The sequence below is a fragment of the Electrona antarctica genome (genome assembly GCF_951216825.1).
Source record: "Electrona antarctica genome assembly, chromosome: 4".
NCBI classification, from domain to species: domain Eukaryota; kingdom Metazoa; phylum Chordata; class Actinopteri; order Myctophiformes; family Myctophidae; genus Electrona; species Electrona antarctica.
Window position 1 is genome coordinate 20348940 of NC_136809.1, and position 24525 is coordinate 20373464.

Here is a 24525-nt window from a genome sequence, read left to right on the forward strand (position 1 = left end):
TTCAAAGGTAAGAAACCCCGAAAGATGTATTTGAAATAGCTAAATGTGCAGTACGCGTCGCTACGTGATTTATTATTATTATTAATAATAATAATAATAATAATAATAGACTATTAGCATTTATTTATAGATTTTTTGTATTATGTTAAAATAAAGTGTTCACTACCTCTATTCTGATAGTAGCCCTGAAACAGAAACATGACTGTCATAATCATGTGAACCATGGCTATTCTGATAGTAATGATTGTTAAGCCTATAAAGTGCCTGTTCAGTAGGAGTCTCTCCTGCTCTTTACACAAACAAACTGCATTTTCACGTCGACATAGCAATTTTATTCAATCAGGAAAGAGAGATCATTACAGGATTAGGATATACAGCTGGATAAACACGTTAAATTGGAAGTGATGACAGAAAGAATTGTGCAGACAAACTGATATTGGGTACTTTCTCCTGATTGGATCGGATGAAATTGGCAACCCACCTGAAAATGAATTTTCAGTTTATTGAAGAGCTGAGACCCCATTATATTTCATTGATTTGATGTTTTGCGTTTTAGCATTTTTTTCATGACTCCTGATTTCCATCCATCCTCAAGGCAAAAGTGTTTTTCCCACATTTATTGATTTATTATTTTGCAAATATGATCTCAGGTGCATGGTAAGTACGTAAAACGAATCAATAATAGCCTAGACAGTTGGTTCCCATCAATGCATTCTTCTAATTCTTCTATGGAATTGTGTAATGACATGTTTGTATCGCAGGGGGCGCTGTCCGAACACCTCTTATTCACAGAACAGTTTAGTGTAGAAAGGTGATTCATGTTGAACAAACTCACTGTTGTCGTCTCGTCTGTCATGTTCGTCATATGATTTAATAATGAACATGGGTCTCAGATATGAATATGATATCTGGCTTGTAGTTGTAACTTGTAACTCAATTTCACTCGCCATCTACAGTCGTAGAATAACGGTTTCAGGAAGCATTTTCAATTTAGATTTGCTTTAAAAAATAATGCACAAGTAATGCACAAGCCACTTGAAGTGGCTATGATTTTATATTCGATAGAACGATCAAAACTAGCAGTTGTGTTCAGCAGATCTGGATTTGCACATGGGGCTTAACCGAGGGTTCCGAAAGGGGCTAGGGGCAGGTAATGGTGCAGTGGGGGTCCCCAGGGTCCCTGATGGGGCCCCCCCCCCAGCTAAATTAGTTAATATACTATCAGTTGTAGTTTCGTTCGGAGGTCCGCGGCCCAAATGAAGTTGGAAATCGGGGGTCCTTGTCTCCTTGACGTCATGAGAAAGTTTGAGAGCCCTTCTAACCATGCTAGTTCTACGGCCGTCGCGTACCCACCACACACACACGCTCACTTCCACGCACGGCACTACGTGCACGCACGTCTTCTCCCCCAGCTCAGCTCGGTCCGTGTGTATTATTGCTGCTCTCGCACCATCCACCATGGGGAGTTAAGGGCAAGACGACGGGGCTGTTTTCCTTCGTATGGTTCCTACCTGAAAGCTGTCCTTATGCCGCGTTTTGGACTCCACAGCTCGCGCCAGTATCCCCAATGCAGCGGATTACGGGGAGCGGGCTTTCAGAGACGGTAGGACGCGCACTTTGGTGAAAAACATGAGACGTTCACGTAGCTTGCTAACTAAACTAGCTAACAAGGCTAGCTGGCTGCGAGTCATAAAGATGCCATGGATACGTCGGTGAGCTCACAACTAAGCGCCATCTAGCGGAAGTGCGTTTGGACCAACACCGCGAAAGCGCGATAGTGATTTATTTAACCAACACACGTTGACGCCGGGATTTTGTTTATAACTTTCAAAAATTGACACATTAGCCGATGCACAAGATGACAACCGCTTCGCGATGCGACGCGTTGTGAGTTTGAAGATCGGCTTTTGAGTGTTTTCGCTATTTGCCGTAAAGTGAAGCAGGTCTTAAGTGCTTAAACTGGTGGAGTACTGCTAGTACTACATAATAAACTTCATACGTTGTCCGCTGACGATGGCATTTACGGTTCTGTAGAATATATGTATATAAATTATATATTTAAAGAAAATGGAATGATAAATGGGCTAACGACGTTTCGTTGTAACCGGCTAGGGCCCCACTAGACTGAACCATGGCTCTGGACTGAACACACGCACGTTAGTTGGCGACGTCACGGACCGGCCCTTGTTATCTTTATTCTAGGCTAGCTGGCGCTGCGGCCAACCGCATCCAACAGGGTGAAGAAGGGAAAAAAACGTGCCCTCGCTTTCTTCTGTTGTTTGATCTCTGTTCCCAGTGTTGTGTTAAGGTTATAGTGCAGCCATTACCAGAGACTACTTTGGGCTTAGTGTGGATAAAACGTGAAAAGTCGTTGGTGCTGAAGTGTAGTGGTTTTGAACTAATGCTTCACACACAGGCCCGTCTTGTGTGGTTGTAGAGTTTGTTTCTATACCCATCCCCCACCGTCTTTGCAGGCCAAGATGAATGAGATTCTCACTTCAAAGCACCGTGGCACTGCTGGTGGCATTGGTCTTATGCAAGGTTAGCTATATAGTTAACGTTTGCTGCTCTACCCCTGGCTAGCCAAGTGATCTCGTCTCACGTGGAATTTCAGTTTTGTTTTGGCCACCTGCTAACATTAGCCACTTCGCTAGCTGTCTGGAAAGATAAACAAATTCTCTTGCTAGCCATCACTTGCCAATGTACTGCTCACACAGCCCCACTGAGATCTATCATTTTTTATGTCTTTGTGGCGTGCACTGCTAGCTACCAGCAAGTAACTTGGAGTATAAACATAACCGGATCGTTATGTTAACAGACGTGTAGTTACCAGTATGTTTATGTAGCTAACACATGACTGCAGTTCTAAACTTATTCTGCGTTTGTGTTGGTCAAGGCCAAACATGAATCATTATTCACCATATTGTTATTGTCGCATTCTCCAGTGGGTTTGGTTTGATGATGGATCATATAATAGTCTTTAGAGGAGATAATGATGGACACAACTGTATTTATTTAGCATCATGTCACTGATCTTTCCCTAGCTGTTGTCACTGATATCTCCCCTATTTGTGTATCAACTATCATTTCTCCTTTCCTTTTTTTTTAGGGAGAATTGTTTGTCAGCAGAATTTTTGCTAGAGGGGAAGATCTGACCTCTGCATCTTGGAATCAGAGACATGAGTGTTGTCAGAGAATTACATGGGATTGGGTACCGGGGTGGGGTTGTGGCCTCTCTGGGTGGCCCCACCCACTTTACAGAGGATGCTCCACGGCCCCCTGTCCCCGGTGAGGAGGGATCTGATTTGGACCCCCCAGTCCAGTCAGCTTGTACCCGTCCAAACATTCTCTCCCAGACCCTCTACCACCCCCCACCTTCCTCCTCATCTAAAATGGCTGATCTGCCTAGCTACACACCATCTTCATCATCTGCAACTCCCCGGCGCCCTGACCTGGACTTGGGCTATGAACCTGAAGGCTCGGCCTCGCCAACACCACCTTACCTGAAGTGGGCAGAGTCCCTTCATTCTCTACTGGATGACCAGGAAGGAATACAGCTGTTCCGTAACTTCCTGTGCCAGGAAGGGTGTGCAGACCTTCTTGACTTCTGGTTTGCCTGCTCGGGGTTCCGAAAGACCGGTCAGGAGAAGAGGGCTAAGCTGGCCAAGGCCATTTACAGGAAGTACATTGTAGATGGTAGTGGGATTGTATCCAGACAGATCAAGCCAGCCACCAAGAGCTTCATCAGAGATTGTGTGGTGAGGCCACATCCAGACCCTGCAATGTTTGAACAGGTGAGATATGATGGTTATGAATGAATAAGAGAATTTGGTAGTGATGCATGTCGTTCAGAAAAGGCCACCATACATCAGCGCCGGGATTTCTTTCAAAATAGGAGCTCGGGGTGCCGGGCAGATATTGCAGCGTTTACTCTGAAAGCCGGGGGCTTCCGTTCCATACAAAAACCGGGAGGCATAATGTTGCTTGCTTACCTCGCTATGATTACGATCGAGTCTCTCTAGAAGCGTTAATATTTTAAACAAGGCATGTTGAAGTCAGAAATGAAGACCGAAGTATAGCCATCTGGTCAAAACCACGGAGAGCTCACGGAGAGCTAGATTAGGAGAGACGAGCCTTTCTTTATGAGCGCTAAACAAGGAAGTGAACGGCAGCGTGCATGTGCGAACAGCAAGGAGTATGGTGCAGAAGGAGAGGCCAACCCCCCCAAAAATGAAAAAAATCGGTTGGATTAGTTATGACGGTTCCACACGTCGTACGGTCTGAATCTTAACATTACGTTTTTTACTTATTTTTATTATTGGTAAAAGTTAAAGAATTTAGCAACAAATCATGTTGTGACAAAGAAAATGACAGCTAGGACTGTAATTTGACCCTCTCATAAAATGGTAGGGCAATTTGAAATGCCCTACATCCAAGTACAGTTAAGTGAAATGTGCGTGTCCATCCCAGGCCCAGACAGAGATCCAGACCACCATGGAAGAGAACACCTACCCTTTGTTCCTCAAGTCGGATCTATATCTGGAGTACACTCGGACGGGAGGGGAGAGCCCCAAGCCTAACCCTAGTGATCAGAGCCCTTCTTCAGGGACACCCAAGCCTGTTCCGGGGTACTTACCTACGCTTGCTGAGGATGAAGAGTGGAGGTGAGTTGAATTAGGGACTTGGTGTTGCTGTAACATTAGTGTGACTGTTTCTCGCCGGTGGGAACGCTTTTGACTAAGCATCAAATGCTGTGAATCATTTCTTAAAGGTAGTGTAAGTGATTTTCTTTAGTTAAAAAATGTAAAAGCTCCACATTGTGATAGTACTCATTGCTATATAGTGTTTGTTGCAGTAACAGGAGTCTCCATGTCTCTCCAGCTTTTTATTAAACAGAAAATGCATTTTCAGAAACTGAAACTGGGATATCAATTTTATCCAGTCAGGATACAGATTAAACAAGTGGAATTGTAAGTGATGACGCAAATAAATGAGCAGACAAAATTAGAACTGGAACACTAAAAATTAAGCTCATAAATAGGGGTGCAGTACTTAGTTCAGACCGTCAAACGACAACCTACCTCAAACCATAACCGCAAGCACGGGATCAGCGCATGTTCGAGCGGTTCCCGCATGTCGGACTAATGCTCCGTCAGAATTAGCCCTTCGCTAAGTCCCTCCCCAACCCATCCTTGTCCAATAGGCATGTTAGCTGCTAAGAAAGCTTGACCTGCATATCAACCGTTGCTAAACTATTTGGATTGGCATTGGACAATCGCTTTTTGGGGTGGGATTTAGTGAAGGGCTAATTACGTGTGGATCCCTATAAATAGCTCTCTCCTGATTGGCTGAAATGTTGTCACCTACCTGAAAATGTATTTTCTGTTTAAAAAACCTGAACTGGAGAGGCAGGGAAACCCCTGTTACTGAACAAACACTATAGCAATGATTACTATCAGATTTAACCTTTAACAAAAAACTTTTTGTTTTAACCAAAAAATATTACTTTAATAATGCACAGGTTGCCACAGACGTTATAACGAGATTTGATAAATAAGCATTAATCCAGAGTTAAATGTGCCGAGATATGCTAATTAGAATGTCATTTTTATCTTAGATGCGGGGGAGGGGGATTGAGGGAAATGGAGGACGAAGAGGAGGACGAAGGAGACACACCAGCCAGTAGACTTACTCACAGACTGTTGATGGAGACTGCACCGCAGAGAAACTCATCCAACCGGAGGCGGTCGGATACCAGGGAGTTCAGGTGTGCTCATCATGAAAAATCTGGAATGTTTGTGGAATTTAACCACCATATACTTTTAACAGATGCTGAAAGATACTAAAGTGGACACTGGCGAATGTAATTTATTTAGCACAAATCTCTATGTTCACACAATATCCTGTTTGTTCACCGTCAGGCCATGGAAAGAGCCGGTAAACCCATACTATGTGAACATGGGCTACGCTCGCGCTCCTGCAACCAGTGCTAACGACAGCGAGCAACAGAGTATGTCCAGCGATGCAGACACGCTTTCACTGACCGACAGCAGTGTGTAAGTAAACGCACACATTTAAACCGACACATTTATACAAGGTAATGGGTCCTGATCTGATCCTGATCTACATTTGTCTGTTTGTGGATATAGACAGACTTGATATTAACACTTCTGTGTATCTTTTCCCTCTGTTTGTGTCTTTGCAGAGATGGTATTCCTCCATATAGATATCGTAAGCAGCATCGTAGAGAGATGCATGAAAGTGCCAAAGCCAATGGACGTGTGCCCCTACCTCATATACCTGTAAGTAATACTATTGATTTAACCCCATGTGTACAAGCAAAACACCAAACTACTACTACTACTTTGCTTTAAAATATTAAAGCAAAATTACCCTTTGCTAGAGGGTTGATTTGTGTAGTTCCTGGGGATGCAGTGGTTCTCATTCATATTTGAACATTATAGTTTGCCATTCCCAGTTCAGCATTTTAAGTTTTACAATTAGATTTTGCGTTACAACTGTACTTCTTACTGCCAAATTTGCATATGTCACTGGAAACTCCTTGCCGCAAGTCAGTGCAACGTTGTTGCTCGCCAAAAAAAGCTGATCTGCAAGCATTGTGGCGAGTTACTAAGCTTGTACACAACAGACCTGCCTGCCAACCTGCGTGCATTTTGCACACGCAAAAATGCCGGCGATGTCCTTGTGAGTTTGGCGCACTGCTCAAGTATGTGCACAGAGCACAGATCTTTGCATGTCCTAATAATACTGAATGACAACATAACGCCAAACTGCGTCTTTCGCCATCTTGTATATTTCTGTCTCTCTCTCGTCTATCTGTCTGTCTCTGTCGCTGATTCTTTCTCTTTACCTCTCTGCGTGCATTTTGCTGGAAAATGTTGTACATGCTTATTATTACTACAAAACGACAGATTAAATCAGGACAAATGTTTTGCCCCGATGAAGAGATGCATGGTCGAAACATCTGGTTGCCTAAATAAAGGCCATTCCTTTTTTAACCTTTTGAGTGCCCGGATCGTCTGTTGTTTTATCAATCAGAACTTTGACTGTGTTTTCCTTACAAATAATATTGAAGTATCTTGATATTATTTGTAAGGAAAATGTGGTGAGCTGCAGATTCTTTCCACCCCATTTATTTTCAACCCCACCCCTTCACTCTTCTTTTCAGTCTTACAGAATTAATTAGTCAAATCTGCCCATTCTACTTACACTGTTCATCCAAATGCCTAACATTACTTTCTGGCCACAGTGGCCTTGCTCCTTCAGCTCAGACTTGTTGGGGAAATCATTATGTGTTGATGTTAATGATGATGATGATTCAATAATAGGCAGTGAGAACGTTGCTGTAAGCTGTAAAAAATGGCGTCAACATCTCTTTTATTTAGAATCTAATTTACGGCGAGCAACTTTGAGGGTTTCATGACGTGTGTGTGTGTGTGTGTGTGTGTGTGTGTGTGTGCAGCGCACGTACCGCATGCCAAAGGACATCCACGTGGAGCCAGAGAGGTTTGCAGCTGATCTCATCAGCAGGTTGGAGACAGTTCTACGAGATCGAGATGCCCAGGAGAGACTAGAGGAGAGGCTGAAGAGAGTCCGTCTGGTGAGCAGAATTAAGAGTGTGTGTGTGTGTGTGGGTGTGGATTATTATTTCAAACCTTTGCCTTGGTTACTATTAGAATATAAAAAATCACACCCGTGTGAAGTGAGGAGCGCTCTTTTCATACATCATTCCGGCCAATCACAATTTGCATCCTCAACCTTCGTCTTCAATGTTTGTGTTTATACAAACACTCAAAGCTGGCCATTCATTGTCAATGGTATTCAATGTTTGTGTTAACACAATGTTTGTGTGTGCACAACAAACCCTCAAAGCTAGCGCCCCTCAAAAACATGTTTTTAAAGAGTGAAAATAGCTATTTTCAAATTAATTTAGTCGAATCTATTCAAAATGTTTCACGTCGATTCGTTATAACCGAAAAGCAAGGTTTTTCTTCATATATGCATACATTTGAATATTTGTTTTGATATATTCTGTTAATTTCCAGCACAAAGGTTTACTCTCGGGTACTGATGAATGTTTATTTTCACTTCCAAACAGGAGGAAGAGGGCGATGACGCCGACATCTCTGTTGCAACCTCGATGTCCTCCCACAGCATACCACTCTCCATCCCCCCATCTTCCTTTCCGCCGCTCTACGGTGCCCGTTATTCGGAGACCACCGCCAACACGGCAACAGCGGCCACCTACGGGGGTCTGGTTGCTATGGAGGATTCCCACGACGATGACCCCGAGTCCATCTTGGATGAGCATGTGCAGCGTGTGATGAAAACGCCGGGCTGCCAGTCGCCTGGGGCGACCAACACCAGTTTGGGAGGTGGGCGGCACTCTCCCCCGAAGGCATCGCGTTCTCCTGACGGAGGGAGCGCCCCGCATCACTATGCACCCTCTCACTACCCTCCCCACCGAGGGGGGGTGCACGGCCTGCCTGCTGCAGGCGTCAAAGGTAGGAACACTGGGCTCAAAGGTAGATGCACTGTTTTTGTTTTGGCTATTTTTTTCCCCCTAATCGGAATATTATATTTTGAACATGGCACCACTGCAAAGCCTGTTCTCAGCATGGCTGTAGTTCAGGACATGGGCTGGCTCGGGCTGGGCCAGTTCTGGAGAAGTGCACTGCACTCGCATGTAAAAAATGCCCCATCAAACTTTCAGATGCTGTTTTTCTCCCAGTGTGGAGGAAGAATGATTAGGATTTTCATTGTCATCTCTCGCCCTTGAAATATATGTTGTGTTGTGTTGTGTTTGAACAATAATAGCAATTCAAAACAGTTGTCCTCAAAACCACACCTCCAGTCGCTGTCATAAGAACGGGAGGTGCGCTCATGATCACGGCAGCAGAGCCTATTTGTGCACGGCTGCACGCGCACCTGCAGTCCATCAAGTATCATTTATGCTTCGTCCCGCGATGGTGTCGTGCACGCAGACCTCTACGCTCACAACAGTTGCATCTGCGATGCGATGTGAGCTTGTATATCAGCTGTTCTCTGTGCGCAATACTGTTGGGCTTTGAAGTATAAATGTCTCCTAGGGTGCACCTCACTAGCCAACTCACAAGAGGAGGTTGAATGGACTGAAACCAGCGCTCCCCAAAACAACAGGTTTGGAGATCTGTTGGGAATTGATTACATGAAACAGTCACCCAGTCCCAATGTTTGTAAACAAATAATTGGTCTATACTCTGTGGTGCTACTTTACTCTGTGCTGTACTCTACTGGCCACGTTAGGTGTTGCAGCTGTCCGTGCATACATAAAACACACATTGCTGCATAATGGAGCGGTTAGGCACGCTCAAAATGTGAAGCTACAATATAGAAGTCACAACGCAGCAGGCTTGCTATGCTAGTCAAGTGATCTGAGGTGCAACAAAATGTGCCAAACCGATCCTCATAATAATACATTTCTCTGCGGCTCTGCCACTTAATAATGACAGAGCGCCTGTGTGTGCACGTCCAGTCCTCAAGTGCTTCTCAGGGCTCAAGCAGACCCTCTTCCCCGCCTCAGCCTGCCCTAGTCTAGCAGTGAAATGTGTTATTAGGACCAACGACCAACATTAGGACAAATCAAAGTTATCAAACGGCGAAAGTAGCCGATCTGCATGAAAACACAGCTGTATGTCTCTGCGTGCTCCTATAAAATGAAGCATGGATTGGCATTTGGCACACACATTCAGTAAAGGCAACTTGGGGAAAACACCATTTTTACCACCCCCAAAATGTGTGAGCTGCGTGCGCCATGTTATTAATTAAAGTATTCTTCTCAATATTCACTGCTGTAGAGATGATGTGAAAGCGAGAATGAAATGCTGTACCAATTTATGATTTGACCATTTCAGGAGTGTTTACTGTTTTTCTTTTCTCAAAGTGTTCACAACTTTTGTGTTGCAATACTTCAGCCCTATTTGATAAGGATAAGTTGGTATAGAGGACGTGGATCCAGCATGCCCTCGTGAACCTGTCATTGTTGTCTGTCACAGGGGCACATCACCACAAGCAGCTCTACCACCACAAAGGAAGAGAGGGGCAGGAAGAGGCAGGGTCACGGCCCCAGGCTAACTTTCTCTGGAACGGAGACCCAGCCAACCAGTATGCAGGGAGGGGTCGCAACTATGCAGATGGCGCTGGAGCCAGCACGCTTGAGGGAATGGGCAACAGGTTGGTTGTAATCCCATGTGTACATCTCATGTGTACATTTATCAGGTCAGTAAGTGTGCTCTCTCTCCTCTATTTGGATTACCTAAACTTGTGTCTCTGTGTCTTTTGTCTGTATCGCAGTAGTAAAGGTAGCACACTATCAAGGCGGGGCTGTAAGAAAAGCGAGTTGTCTGGTAAAGTTGACGAGGGCGGACGTGGTGTGGAAGCCCAGGTACCTCTGGAGGACATGGAGAGGAACCAGAAGATTCTGCAGTGGATGATGGAGGGAGAGGCACTCAGACACAAGAAGAGCACACATAGGTCAGTTCCACGTACATAACATCTCTATCATGGTCATTTCCACTCGCATCGCAGCAGTGGCTCAGGAGATGGTGGTCGCCTGGGATTCGGAAGGTTCCTTGCTCCCATTGACTGTGTTTGTGTGGATAGAAGTGCTTTGCATCCGAACACTAGAAAGATTCTATATAAATGTAGTCCACATGTAGACCTTTATAACCGATAAACTATGAGGAGGGGTGCACATAACGTTTTGGGCTAGTTCTCAGGGGAGCACCTGGAGATGTTGCTTGGTATGCTGTACGCACACTCAAATATTGTTTTATATACAAACACAGATCTTCATGACCATAGGAGGCTACAATGCAAGCGTTTCAGTTCATATGGCAACACAGCCATATGAATATTTAACTAGTAACGCTATAAATACGTTGTTGGTCCTGGCGGCGGTACGTAAGAGTGCTTTTTCGGTTGATCAGACGTGCAACATTTATTTTGACCACGCATGCGCACCAGTTATGTGCACCCCTGAATATGAGCGTTCTACAGTAGTTGACCTTCTGGTTGAATATGAGCCCAAATTAGAGCCTTTGACTTATTTGTTTAAAAAAGTGCTTCATATTTTATGAGGGTATTTGCAAAAAAGAAAAAATCACACCCATGTGAACTGAGTGGTGCAACTCTGGGTGGGGGTCCCCGGGAGGTCCCCAGAACCTCCAGACCCACAGGAACGCACCCAGGGTGCTGGCCCGGTTCCGGCAAGCTGCCCCATGTCTGAAACTGTTGAGAAATGACAGTTACTGTGTGGGACTTCCAGACCTACAGAAATGCGGCCAGGGGCCGGGCCGGTTCCGGCGAGCCGCCCCGCGTCCAAATCGGTTGAGAAATGACAGAGTTACCGTGACGCTATTTCCGTGCTCGGACAGACCCAGGGACACACATTGCTGGACAATGGAGTGGCTGCACCACTAAAAAATGCTTTATCTTTTTTGTAACCGGTTTCTTGTTCAATTTCAGCACATCCTCATTCTTTCTCTCTCTCTCCCCCCCAGTGGTAGCACAAGTGGCTCCAGGAGGACAACTGGCAGTTCAGAGTCTCCAAGGCCGACCTCAGTGGAGCGTCCAGGGGCCGTCCACCCCTGGGTTTCTGCCCAGTTGCGGAACAACCCCTCGTCATTGGTCTCGCCCTCCATCCCCTGCTCTTCGTCCGCCCAGGTCCAGCCCTCACATCCTTTCATCCAGGACCCAGCCATGCCCCCTAATCCAGCTCCCAACCCCCTCACCCAGCTGGAAGAGGCTAGGCGGAGACTGGAGGAGGAAAGGAGGAGGAACGCAATATTGCAGGCCAAACAGAGGTAGGATTCTGTGCATGTGTGTGTGCATGTAGACATGTACAATACTTTTGTTGACCTGATTAATATGTTTTGACATTGAAATGTTATTTGTCAATGTCTGCACCCTGTAAATTAAAAAGGCTTTAATTGTCCAAGTTTGCGCCAGTGCCTTCCTTCTTCTACTGACATGTATGTTACTTTCCTTCTTTCTCTTAGGCATAAGTCTGGCAAACGACAGGTGTGTGAGAATGTGACGGTAGCGTACTATTTTTGTGGAGAGCCAATCCCATACCGGACATCAGTCAAAGGGCGCGTGGTAACATTAGGCCAGTTCAAAGAGCTGCTTACCAAAAAGGGCCTCTACAGGTGAGAATTTAAAACAAAAATAAATCCAAATAAACTTAAACATTGATTTCATTTTGTGCCTTTTGAAAGATATGACGTGCTCTCTTCAGAATATAATGTGTACTCTTAAATGTCTTACTGACGTCTTTGAAGAAGGTATGAATTGTGTTAATTTTGTGTTTGTCTGTGTATGTGCAGGTTCTACTTCAAAAAGGTGAGCGATGAGTTCGACTGCGGGGTGGTGTTTGAGGAGGTTCGTGAGGATGATGCCATCTTGCCCATCTTCGAGGAGAAGATCATTGGGAAGGTAGAGAAGGTTGACTGAACAGGAAGCGGAAATGGAAATTGGAAAAGGAGATACACCGGCACAAGGAGGATCTTAGAAGAGGATAAACCTGAAGACTTGGGAATAAAGACTGAGCACAACGAGGAATTGAGCGACAGAAAGTGGACAGATGGAAACTGGAACGTGCAACAGAAGAAGCGATACTAGGAGGCATAATATAGACATGGCAAAGCATGGAGAATTGAGGGCAGGGTTGTTTGGTCTTGAGTGATTGAGGCGTTGTTGGCATTCACTCAAACCTACATAAAGAGCAAACGCCTGTTGGATGGAAGAGGAGGGGAGGAATGGAACACAAGTGTATTTCATCCGTCTTTTGTCTCTAGTTGGTATATTTCAGGAGGACTGTTGAAAAAGCTAGAATCTAACCAGTCTTCCACGTTCACGACGTTGGGTGGACGGTGTGAGGGATGGCTGGATGGAGAGAGGTTAAACTAGTCTTCCACTTCCAGTGCTCGGGAGGAATCCCTCCTCCGCAGACCATTACTGATGCTGCTACATTACCATGGTGACTAAACGGTGCTTGGGACAGTAAATAATGCAGCTATGTTCCATTCTGGAGTCTTGCTGCCTAACACACTGTTCCTGATCAGCTAGTGTGCAAGAGGAGAGGGATAATCCCCCCCCCACCCTTGTTTTTCCTTTTTCTAACAGAACATTGCCTGCCTCTCCTCTTGTTTACGTCATTGCCTCATAACGGGAACACTCACCCCTGATTCATAGATGTCATCTAGTGATTGTATCACACCATTGTGTTCAATGACAGCAGTTCTCTACCGTACATAACTTGTTTACCAAAGCTACATATTTTTTATATGATGCTGCGCATACAGAGCAAGTATCCTTACTATGTGTTCTCATTTTATTAGCATTGTGTACAGGGCAGGTACTATTAGGTGTTGTTAACACCCTACACTCGTGTCAGATCTCAATTTGCTGTTGTATATTTGTGTATGTTAAAATTTGGAATGTAGTTGTTAGTCCTTTTAGGGCTCCCCCTTATACCCGTATCCTGTACCCCAATTCTATACTGTTTACATTGGGATGTGCCCTAGCATTCTACCTGACAATGAATTTTAAAAACAAGAGTAGCTGTAGCCATAGTTTTCAATTCCATTCTTTGATAATTATGGAACGGGTGGTGCTCACTATAGACATGCCACCCTGGACCTGGAACATAGTGTCTTATTCACTCCAGAGGATCACATTATGTTATTTTGCACCTCAACTATAATACCCTGTCGACTTAACTCCAAACTCAATGTAGGTGCCTGCCTGTCTTTCCGGCCAGTGCCATTACTATCTACAAGGCGTGCGTGTGAATGTGTGCGTGGCTGTGTGTGTGCCTGTGTGCGTGCGCCTGTGTGAGTGTGTGTGTGTGTGTGTGTATTCCTGAACCCTGCCAAAGAGAATATTAGGAATGCCTACCTTTTTGTGTCACTATGAATTCCCTCAGTGTCCAATGTAATGTTTCAACTGGAACATTACAGGAATCTTCTGCTGCTCCCATCCCAAATGTCCAAATTGTAAATGTAGATTTTAAACACTACAGCAAATGTACACCCAACCTAATTCAATATAATAGAGAATGACCTTGAGGCCAGAACACCAGACCCGACAAAACGACATACATTCACGTCATGCCAGCAAATTAACAGCTGAATGTACGTTGTTATTAATGTGGGGTGTTTTCTTGCTTGCATTCTCCATGTCTTTAAATGATTCACTTCATACATTGTCACTATGAGAAATCTTCAGTGTTACTTTTAAGGCAAATTTATACTTTATTGAATGGCCGCATCGCTTGATGAGAAAAAGAAAAAAGTCCAGTGAAGCGGCCGTTCGACAAAGTATAAGTTAACCCGTAGTCGATGGCCAGAATAAGTCTGTACAATTTCTGTACTGATACTAATGAATGTGCTCTTAAGAGGGCAAAGAGGTCTTCCTGTAATGTCAAATAGAATTTGTCATGGGTGTGGCCTGGTAAGGGAAAAGATACAATGGGGAAAATGTATTTGTCCTTAATTCAACCCATTATGCCTTCAATATGAAATGGAAATTTTTAGATATGTATTTGTTTATAAAAAAAAAAGTTTAATAATCACCAAGCATGTTCTTTATATGAAATGTTTTCCTGATAAGTTGAATTATTGTCTATTTTGTTAAATGTTTTAGTTGTGAACAGCTATGGCCCTTTGTTGGTATGTTTTTTCTGACTTGGTAGAAAGAATGCCCTGAAATGAATGAATAACAACACTGTAAGAGTTGTTTCTTGTGATTAGCACAGATATTTTTTCAGATGGACAAAACCAATAATTAACGTCTGTTGTGTCATCAAATTGTGTGAAACACAGTGCCTTTTAAATCATATACGTAAGTCTAAATTTGTTATTGAACCAGTTCATGCTTTTAATGCGTTTTTTTTTTTTTTACAATTTCATGTGCGATCAGTTCTGTTATGGATAGCTATGCTGTAAATATGTACATTATCATTTCATACATGTCTTCAAACCTGCACCTCATGTCCATGGTGTTTCTGTTTTTGAAAGATAAACACCAACCATGTCAATGTGCTGGTTCCACTTGTACATTTCTTTTAAAAAAGGTACTTCGTAATAAAGACAATGACTAAATCTAACCTTTCTCCTGTTTATTTTGGTCAAATATGTGTATATTTATTTAACCCTCCATGACAAATGTATTCCTTTGTCTATTTTCTAGAGTAGTCAGAGGAAGGACTTTATCTTTAGTTTAAAGTACAATTAATTCCTAGGTAAATGTGTTCAATAATTTCACATTGACCAGAATGTTGTCAATGTTGCAGTTTGCACATGCGTAGATAGTGGATGGAGCCCGCACACCACAGGTACAAGAAAGACGTTCTTTATTGAAAGAACGTCTTGCTTGTACCTGTGGTGTGCGGGCTCCATCCACTATCTACTAGTGTATTTAGCCCCGCACCCAGCCTGTCGATGTGCGTATTCTACGTCCCCACTGTTTGCACATAAAACATCACATGAAGGAAGAACAGAAGAACTGGCTTTATACAATCTTAATTGGAAGGATACCAATCAGGCCATGCAAGGCAAGGGAGATGATGTCGCATTGCCAGACAAGATTGTCGGTAATCACATCACAGGGCCTCACAGGCCCTGAATACCAGAGTTGTGTAAAGCAGTTCTCAAAGTGGGGTTCCAGGGAGCCCCCTCCAAAATGAGTAGGGTTACCGCTTCAACTCTGTTTGAAAATTGCTGACGTCTACTTCATTGAAATGTGTTTCTTCCCTACTTGAATACCAGACCACGGACACATTTAATAAATGTATTCCATAGCTTTGAACACATTTTAAATTCTATCTATTCCACATGCTAATTTACAGTACAGCACTGCATTAGGTTCAATATGAGGATCTTTGCAGAATTTGGTTGCATCGAATCCAAATCCTGGGTCAGTGTTTTATGGCCACGAGATGTCGCTGTTGCATATATTACCTTAGGCGAGGTTCTATGGTTTCTGTTTATGTCAGACGTAAGTCTCGCATAGATATGACTTCAGTTCAGTCTGACTAATAAAATACTGGCGACTGGCTACCAAAGATAGTCCCAGAGTGACAGATTAGCTCTGGTCTGGTCAGGCATGTAAATGGCATGTAAATGTAATTGTTATTTGTTAGCCTCGGTACCCAGGCTTTTATTTTCTTTCCATTTGGCTTCAAAATTGCCGACAGCTATCTGCAGCTATTTTTTAAGAGTACCATAGCCGGCCTATATTTAATTTAATTATTCGTTTTCCACAACAGTGATGTTTGATCACACTGCTGTGCTCCACGTAATAAATCCTGGAACTGGTAATTGATATCAGTCATCATAGACCACTAGTCTGACTCAGCATGAGCATACGTCACACCTTAGAGTATTATTTTGTCACACATGACCTGTTATGTTATGTATGTGTCATGTCAATGTGTGACTGTTTTTGCTGTGTGTTCAAGTTTGTGATAAATTGTCTAAAAGTAATATTGTTAATTGTAAGTAATAATAGATATATGTATGTATCATCTTGAAAATGGGTGAGTTCGAGTTTGATTGATCCTTTAAGTACTGTTACATCCCCGGGCAATGGGATAGTTTATTTTCGCCAATGGGATCTGCCTTTTTATCTCCAATGACGACGTAAGACGTAAGGTCAAAGTTGAATTATGACGTGAACAACACAGGAACTTTTGCTTGCAGTAAAATTGTGAACATGTTTATTTTGTTTTTGTTTTGATTCAGGTAACTGTTTGAGGAAAAAGGTCGGCGCGTGAATTTATGCAAAACCATGCAAAACCGCAAAACCATTGTTTGGACAATTTGAGGTTTTGGCGGATTGTTTACATGCTAATCTTTCCGACTAGCTAACGCCGCTAGCCTAGCCAAAGCCATGCCATGGTATGCCATGGATGCGCTGAGCATAGTGGAGAATGAGGTCACACTGGAGGGTCTGGACGGGGTGACCGTCCCCTCTCTGTGGATACGCCTGCAGACTAGGACTCCCTCGTTCCCTCTCAAACTAGACCCACTCACCAAGGAGTTCATCTGGAAGTCGTTGATCCACAACTGTGACTTGAGCTTCTATGAACTTCCAGAAGAGAGGGGTGATGTTGTAGTTTTTGACAGGTGAGCGGTGACACTTCGGATTCTTATTGGAATCAATCACTATTGACAAGTGGTATTTTAGTATTGCTGCTGTTAAATACAATGTTACATCGAGCTTAGCCTCGGTCCCAGCCTTGCATCGAGCTGGAATCGAACCCCGGCCTCCAGTTCTGCAGACCTGCAGGTAACAAGCTACGCTAAGCGAGGGTTCTGGCTTGGACGAGCTACTACCTCTTTTTGAGTACTAACAACATTTAGCAGAAAAAGCACGAGTACTGAGTACAGTACATACAGTTAAAGCAAATACAAAGGTAAAGTGATTGAACGCAAGAAAGAATCACTATGGCTTGGTATTCAATTCATATAAACATTAATGACAGACAGACAATTTATTCAATACAATGCAAAAAAACATAATATAAACGAGCACTAATCAAAAAGGGGGAGAACAAAAAGGGAAGGAAACAGTTTGGGGGGAGTGGCATTTGTGATATGCTTGGATTTTTTCTATTTCCGAATTGCAGCCACCTGTAAATGCTCTTTTAGAGTGGTTTTGGATTCACACTTTTTGACTGTTAGCAGAGCAGGGCATTTTTCAGACTTCCTAAACAAACTGGTCAAGCTACTACTTGGCCTCACTCCTCCGCTCGAACCCACCTCACCCCTGCCCATTTTGACAGGCTGGAATGGCTTAGGGTTGACTTTGATGACAAAGTACAGCATCTTGCAATGGGTCTGGTCAAAGCAAAGCAAAGTTACTATATTTACCCAGGGTAACTGGACTAAGCATCAGATACTTGTTTACAGCCAGGCCCTGCTCATAGAACATTTCATGGTAGTGGTTCAATGCCTTGCTCAAGGGCACTTCAGCGGTGGTAATTTTAACGTGCCGGTCCGGGGATACGAACTGGCGACCTTCAGGTATCAAGACCGCTCTGCAAACCGTTCGGCCACCGCTGCCGGCAAGATTTCCTACTCCACCAAGATACCCATATACCTGTCTAAATACTTCCTTAATGTCAACGAAGTCCACACCCACAACACCAGAGGGAGTTCAACAAACCATGTGCAACCCAGATTCGGCTCAAACAAGGGACTAAATTAATTTCGCTCCTATGCCACCAAAATGTGGAACGCCCTACCAACAACAATGTGAATCCCTTGACTTCTTCAAAACCGCTCTCAAAGGGCACCTATGGACGGCTGCAATTCGAAACTGGACCTTGTAAATAAAGTCAGAGTCCCGCCCACCCCCTTCTCCTCTTATTGTATGTTTTATTCCCTTTTTACTTCCTTAATATGATTATTTCGGGGTTTTTTATATATAGAAGTGTATATTTGTAGTATGTCTCTCCATGTTCTGATGAATTGAAAATGGTGGACCCTGTTGTAAACAAATGTAATGCTTTATCATCGTGTCATACACAGTAACAGTTTTTGTATTGACTTGTGCTTTCGTTTGCATACTGTGAAATATTTTTTTCAATCTATCAACCTTGCCAAACCATGAGGCCCACAAGGGTACAAGTCCACCTTCTGGACATGACGCTAGTATGTCACAGGGACTTACCCCAATCCAAACCTTGTGAATCAGTGCCAAGCAGGGAGGCACTGGGTCTTTGGTATAACCCGGCCGGGGATTGAACTCCTGACCTCCCGGTCTCGGGGCCAACACTCTAACCACAAGGCCACTGAGCTGTTGCTGTTTTCTTTTCTTTTATTCTTTTTTCTTTGGCATTTGCTACAGTAGTAGTAATGTGCTGTAGTGAATACCAACAAAGTCGTCCTTTCAACAACTCGCTCCAGGCGTGGAACTGCTCCGCCTCGGTATTCCTAAACTGACCTATGTAAATTATGCTTAAATGGTTAAACCTAACCTTATTCCTAACCTTAACCTCAGTAAAACTATGCCAAAACCTAACCCTATTCCTAAACTTAACCCCAGTAGAACTATGCCTAACCCTGAACTTATTTCTAACCTTATTCTCAGTAAAACAAAATAAAGAATACAAGAACTGATACACCGAGGTCAGTGAGAAAAAAAATGAGGGCAAGCGTGTTTTTGGGTGAGCTGTAGTAACTGAGTCAAATTACTTAACATGGCTCACTCTTGCATACAGATTGCACAGAGATTTGACAACAACTGGGGAACTCCAAACTCGCTATTGCTAACTTAGCTTTAGTGTTTGTGTTTTGGGGGGGTGGGGGGTGGCTGTGTTTGACTGTGTGTCTGACTGTGTCTATGTCAGTGATTCTTAAGCATTTTCATGTCAAGGTCATGGACCCCTAAATTGATAAGTAGTAGACCTGTACTTGCCCGTCGCCATCGGCCAACGGCTAACTTGGCCATGGACAGCCAATTAAAAAGAATTTGGTCCAGAGACCCCCATATGAGGAGAATTGTCAATGTTTTTCTACAAACTCACATTATTGCTACATGATGTGAGCTTGTAGATTGTGTTTTTAAACTGTTTACAGCAGGGGTGCCCACACTTTTTGACTTGAGAGCTACTTTCAAAATGACCAGCTCGGCAAGATCTACCCACCAAATCAATTATTATACCATTGCTGAAAATAGTTTAAATATGTACCTGAGAGGGCTTCGGAATAGTAGAGTTCGTGTTACATTCTGTACAGTATAAGACAAATGCACTTGGAATGGGAAATAGAGGGGGAGAAATGTTTTTTTTCTTTTTTTTAATCGTTTTTTTTCTTCAATATATTTAAATGAAATACTCTTTAGGGGCATGTCATGTGATCTACCTGCACAGCCTTTGTGATCTACTGGTAGATCGCGATCTACCTTTTGGGCACCCCTGGTTTACAGCAATCAGGTTGGTGGCGCAGTGGTAAAGCAGCTGCCCACCACCATGGAGTATGGGGGTTCCAATCCACTGGTCGTGCATCCGGCTTTGTTGAGCGTCTATACAAACACAATTTGTCCGTGTTCTGTGAGGCAAACCGGGTGGGGACTGGGGAGGGGGATAAATGTCACTGCAAGTAGTCATACTCCTACGGGCTGGGGTGGCACCTGTCAGCAGGTAGTGTTGGGCGGGAGGAGTAGGACAAAGGACCTATGTCCTCCTGGTGGGGGCTCCTCACTGGAGGGTGAGACTGTAGGATACAACAGCCGTGACAACACGCATACTGTAAATATGTGAGGGGAGGAATCAATTGGCATAATGACTAAATTGGGGGGAAATGGCAACAAAAATAAATGAACTCTTTCCAATTTGTTTGGGATCCCCGGATCCTACTTTGAGAACCACAGGTCATCTACATCTCATGTCAGTTCTTGTGTGCATTATGCCCGTTTCCACCAGGTTTGCAGACATTGACCCAGAAACAGGGATTGAGTCAACAGAGACATTTACTCACATAAAGACGGATATCTACCCAGTCCACGTCATAGTGGAAGACAAGAATGGTGTGCAAGGCTCCTGTGCTTTCTATAAAGAGCGGACAGATGTCTCTAACATTGTCCGCTCCAATGCCAACGCTCCATTACTCAGCTTAGAAGAGGCTTTCAAAAGGTGGGTCGGATGGCTGAAAGGGCGAGAGGGACTGAAAGAGTGGTATGTAAATACATAGTATGAGTATGTCATTGCAACAGTAAAATTGTCGGTCTTCATTTTAATATGAAAGTATAAATAAAAATTGACCCATTTGGATCAGTGGTTGTTACACGCTTTTCCGGAGCTAGCTCATATGCCACTGGTGGTGTGCTCACTTTCCACTCCTCACCTCGATACAGATTTGGCCGGAAGCTTGTTGTCGTGGCGTCGCAGGAAGTGAGATTCCGTGCACTGATCAGTCCCGAGGGGGACCCTGATCTGACACTCGGTGACCACACATACTGTATACTGGAACGATTGGGCCGAGCACGCTGGCAAGGAGAGGTACAAAGGGAACTGCACAACATCTCATTCAAGTATGTGGCACACACACACACACACACACACACACACACACACTGTACAGTAGCATGTTTTATTGCACTCCATGTTTAGTTTGACCCATTAAAACTTGAGGACGATTCTACAAATGCCATCTAAATCAGTAGTTCTCAAACCTTTTCGTAATTCAAAATTATTCAACATTTTTCAAACACTTTCAAGATCTTTCAAAAATGTAAAAAGAAATAGCAGATGTACAAGCTCACAGCGCCACAAGGTGACACTGTGAGCTTGTATATCTGCTATCTTTGAATGGCCAATGGTAAAATCTAAAATGACACAGATGCTTTCCCTCTGTGTTCTCTCTGTGTTCTTATTAGAGAAAAACATGTTTAGTATGTTCATGTGATATAGAATAGATGACTGTCCCTTCCACACATAGGATGCTGTGTACCTTTTATTAAATAAATGACATTGAGGACCCACAATGAATACAAAGCTTATTGTACAACTTACAATAGAATGTAAAGTTAACTAGGTTTGCACAAGTGAAACATATATAAACCCCTATACAGATTTTAGTAATATAAACCTCTACAGATGTTAGTAATTTATATAAATCCCTATCCTTATACAGATGTTAGTATACAGTATAAACCCCTATACAGATGTTAGTTCAGCATGACAATAAACTGAACACGAAGAAGGATTTCTTGACTCTTCTTGACCTGTATGTGTTTGTGAAACACACACACACACACACACACACACACACACACACACACACACACAAGCTGTTAACCAAAGTAAGCCCTATTGTATAATTCATTGTATGAAGGAAGGTGTTGTGTGTGAAATAAGTGATCTTTTTTAAAGACTTGCATACTTGGTTGAAAGTGGCCAATGAGTTGTACTGTGATTGGATAGGATGGATCCTGGAAAGTTGCATTACTTGAGAAAGTCTCTTGTCCAGAATGGTCTCATCACCATGCAATCTTACGTGAGTCGTATGCCCAACTGCCAGCAGCAACACTCCATACTGCTGCTGCTCAAGCGCTTCCATGTAAACAGGTCTGTAAGACACACACACACACACACACACACACACACACACACACCAATTTGACGATGTGATATCAAGTGACCTTTAGCACCCAAATGTTTCTCTGAACTCTTCATCTTTCTCCAGGAGGACTAAATATGACATTTTGATGGAGAACCTGTCTAACCTTCTAGAGGCGTCGCCTCGTCAGCTGATGGCCATGACCGCTTCAAGAGAACAACTTGTGAGTCAGCCTGTCTGTTTATCTGTTTTATCATTTTGTCTCTGTGTGTTAATTTATCGGGCATATTCACACGGCAGCCATTGAACACACTCTGGGTGAACAAACTCAGGGGTGGGGTTTCCAATTCCCACCCTTAAAGCAATTACTATGAGGTTAGGTTATGTTTTCTTTTTATGTAGAAAGTGACCGACAAGACATTCAAGCGGGTGTATCAGTATATGCAAGCATCCAGGATGGTCAAGATAATCACTGTTCCCGTGGAGGAATTGGATCCTAGCGAAGGCCCTTGCAACACCAAAAGAGGTATGCGCCATTAAAACATTCTGTATATGTGCATGAATATAAATGCATAACTACCTAAAGATGCACAAATCCAATTTTATATACTGCTGCGGTTGGAATGCAATATTGTGACATATTCAGAAATAGTTATTCACCATCATTCATCTTCTTAATTTATTTTCCCACCGCCAGTAAACCTAGACAACTCAGCACTGGGTACTTGGTGCGTCTTGGAAAGTCTTGTGACCCGAGGTTAGGACATAGGTGCGTCTTCTCTTGAATCTAGGGGGACGCGTTCTAGCGTGTACGCGCGTGCACCGTTCCGTTCCGTCCCTGCGCGTGCACGTCAAAAATGTACTGGTACCACAGCGTGGTACTGCGTTCTATGAGCATGACACCACTGATGTTCTCAAAGGCACCGTCATAATTGTCTTTATTTTCATCTTTTCAGTTATCTTCAATGTCATCATCCTCTTCATCTTAAATATAATACATTTTATTCATCTTTGTAATCTTTCAAATAGGTCAGACGAACTTATGTCATGTGTGATAGATAATATAGTGTCCGAAATGTGAATCCTCTCCATCTTTATTTTAATCTTTGCAATTGTCATCTTTTTACTTATCTCATTCTCCAGCATTCCTAAATGCACCATTATATCGTGTGTGACTGACTAAACATGCAGTGTATAATACAAAGAAAAAAAGAAAGAAAACAATTCTCCCTCTGTGATTCCTGTTCATGTTTCAGGTACTAAAGTAACAACAAAGTGTCTGCAACTAATAAAGCCATTCGTTAAGAAGGATCTGCTTGTGGATGATGATGATGATGATGTTGACGATGACGATGGCGATGAAGATGGTGCAGCGGCTCTTTCCAAAGGGCGAATCATGGAGCGGGATTTCTTACTACAGGGTTATCACCATGGTGAGTTTGGTCCATCCATCTGGCATGTGACTAGGGCTGTCTCACTATTATATTACAAATTTAAGTTGACGATTAATTGTCACACAAATAATTGCGATTAATGTGTTTGTGGCATTGAACATTGGAAATTACATTTCTGATTGCTTGGTAATCATATAATGGACAGGGCAGATGACAAATAAACTTATACAATAAAATTACTGACATTCATTATTATACTTAAAAAGGTCTTTAGCGGAAATAGCTGATCTACAAGCTTATTTCAGCTTTTTTAATGCATGAAGTTTTCAACATGGAAACGATTATGATGATTATGAAAAAATAATTGCGATTATCTCAAATAATTGCAATTAGAAGATTATGTAATAATTGTGACAGGCCTACACGTGAAGGACAATAATGTAGACATGCAATGTTTTAGCTATGTTCATTTTGAAGTGGATCACATTTTTCTGATTATGTCGTTTTTATATTTAAAGGAGAATTGGAAAGTTGACACGGGAGGAAAGGTTATGACAGAATTCCGTTTTAGTCTAGATAGGCCTATGTTGCGTCAGTTCAGTTCAGGGCCCTAACACCACTAGATGTTGTGAAAATGCATTTATATATACTCATATATTTATATACCACTTATCAATTCTGTGTGGACCGCAGTAAGGCTAGCTGATTGCCATGGCGCCACGTCAGCTAATGGAGATCCCTTACAAATAAACATTCCCACTTTGCTTGGTACAGTGTTGTCTACTGGTACAAGAGGTATCACGATGACTACCATGGCATCAAGGATGCACATCGGCAAACTGGAGGCTCGTATGATATGCCGAACACTGGAGAGATCTGGCATGATTAAGGTAAGAACAGCTATTTTTGTGCCAAAGTTGATGGAAGGATGACTTTGGTCCATAGCTCTAATGCCGTTGCATTTAGAGCTATGTTACCGATGGCTTCCGGGGCTCGCATAAATG

The 24525-nt window shown here is 43.1% G+C and overlaps 1 protein-coding gene and 1 pseudogene across 2 annotated transcripts in view; both read left to right on the forward strand.

The window, feature by feature from the left end:
- The first annotated feature begins 1325 nt into the window (after window positions 1-1325).
- On the forward strand, window positions 1326-15169 carry LOC306922452 (axin-1-like; annotated as a pseudogene). Its single transcript, XR_013792509.1, has 13 exons — window positions 1326-1603; window positions 3110-3794; window positions 4471-4664; window positions 5618-5767; window positions 5922-6056; window positions 6206-6302; window positions 7484-7621; window positions 8120-8525; window positions 10056-10233; window positions 10354-10533; window positions 11562-11864; window positions 12060-12209; window positions 12387-15169. The product of XR_013792509.1 is annotated as an axin-1-like (transcript).
- Window positions 15170-16727: 1558 nt separating this feature from the next.
- gtf3c1 (general transcription factor IIIC subunit 1) overlaps window positions 16728-24525 on the forward strand; it is a 28290-nt gene continuing 20492 nt past the window's right edge. Inside the window, exons 1-8 of the mRNA XM_079498550.1 lie at window positions 16728-17189; window positions 20492-20701; window positions 20923-21099; window positions 21992-22135; window positions 22254-22350; window positions 22530-22653; window positions 23384-23560; window positions 24296-24411. Of these exons, the coding sequence (XP_079354676.1) occupies window positions 16954-17189; window positions 20492-20701; window positions 20923-21099; window positions 21992-22135; window positions 22254-22350; window positions 22530-22653; window positions 23384-23560; window positions 24296-24411 (1281 nt within the window). The 5' untranslated portion in view covers window positions 16728-16953. The remainder of the gene's footprint in view (window positions 17190-20491; window positions 20702-20922; window positions 21100-21991; window positions 22136-22253; window positions 22351-22529; window positions 22654-23383; window positions 23561-24295; window positions 24412-24525) is intronic.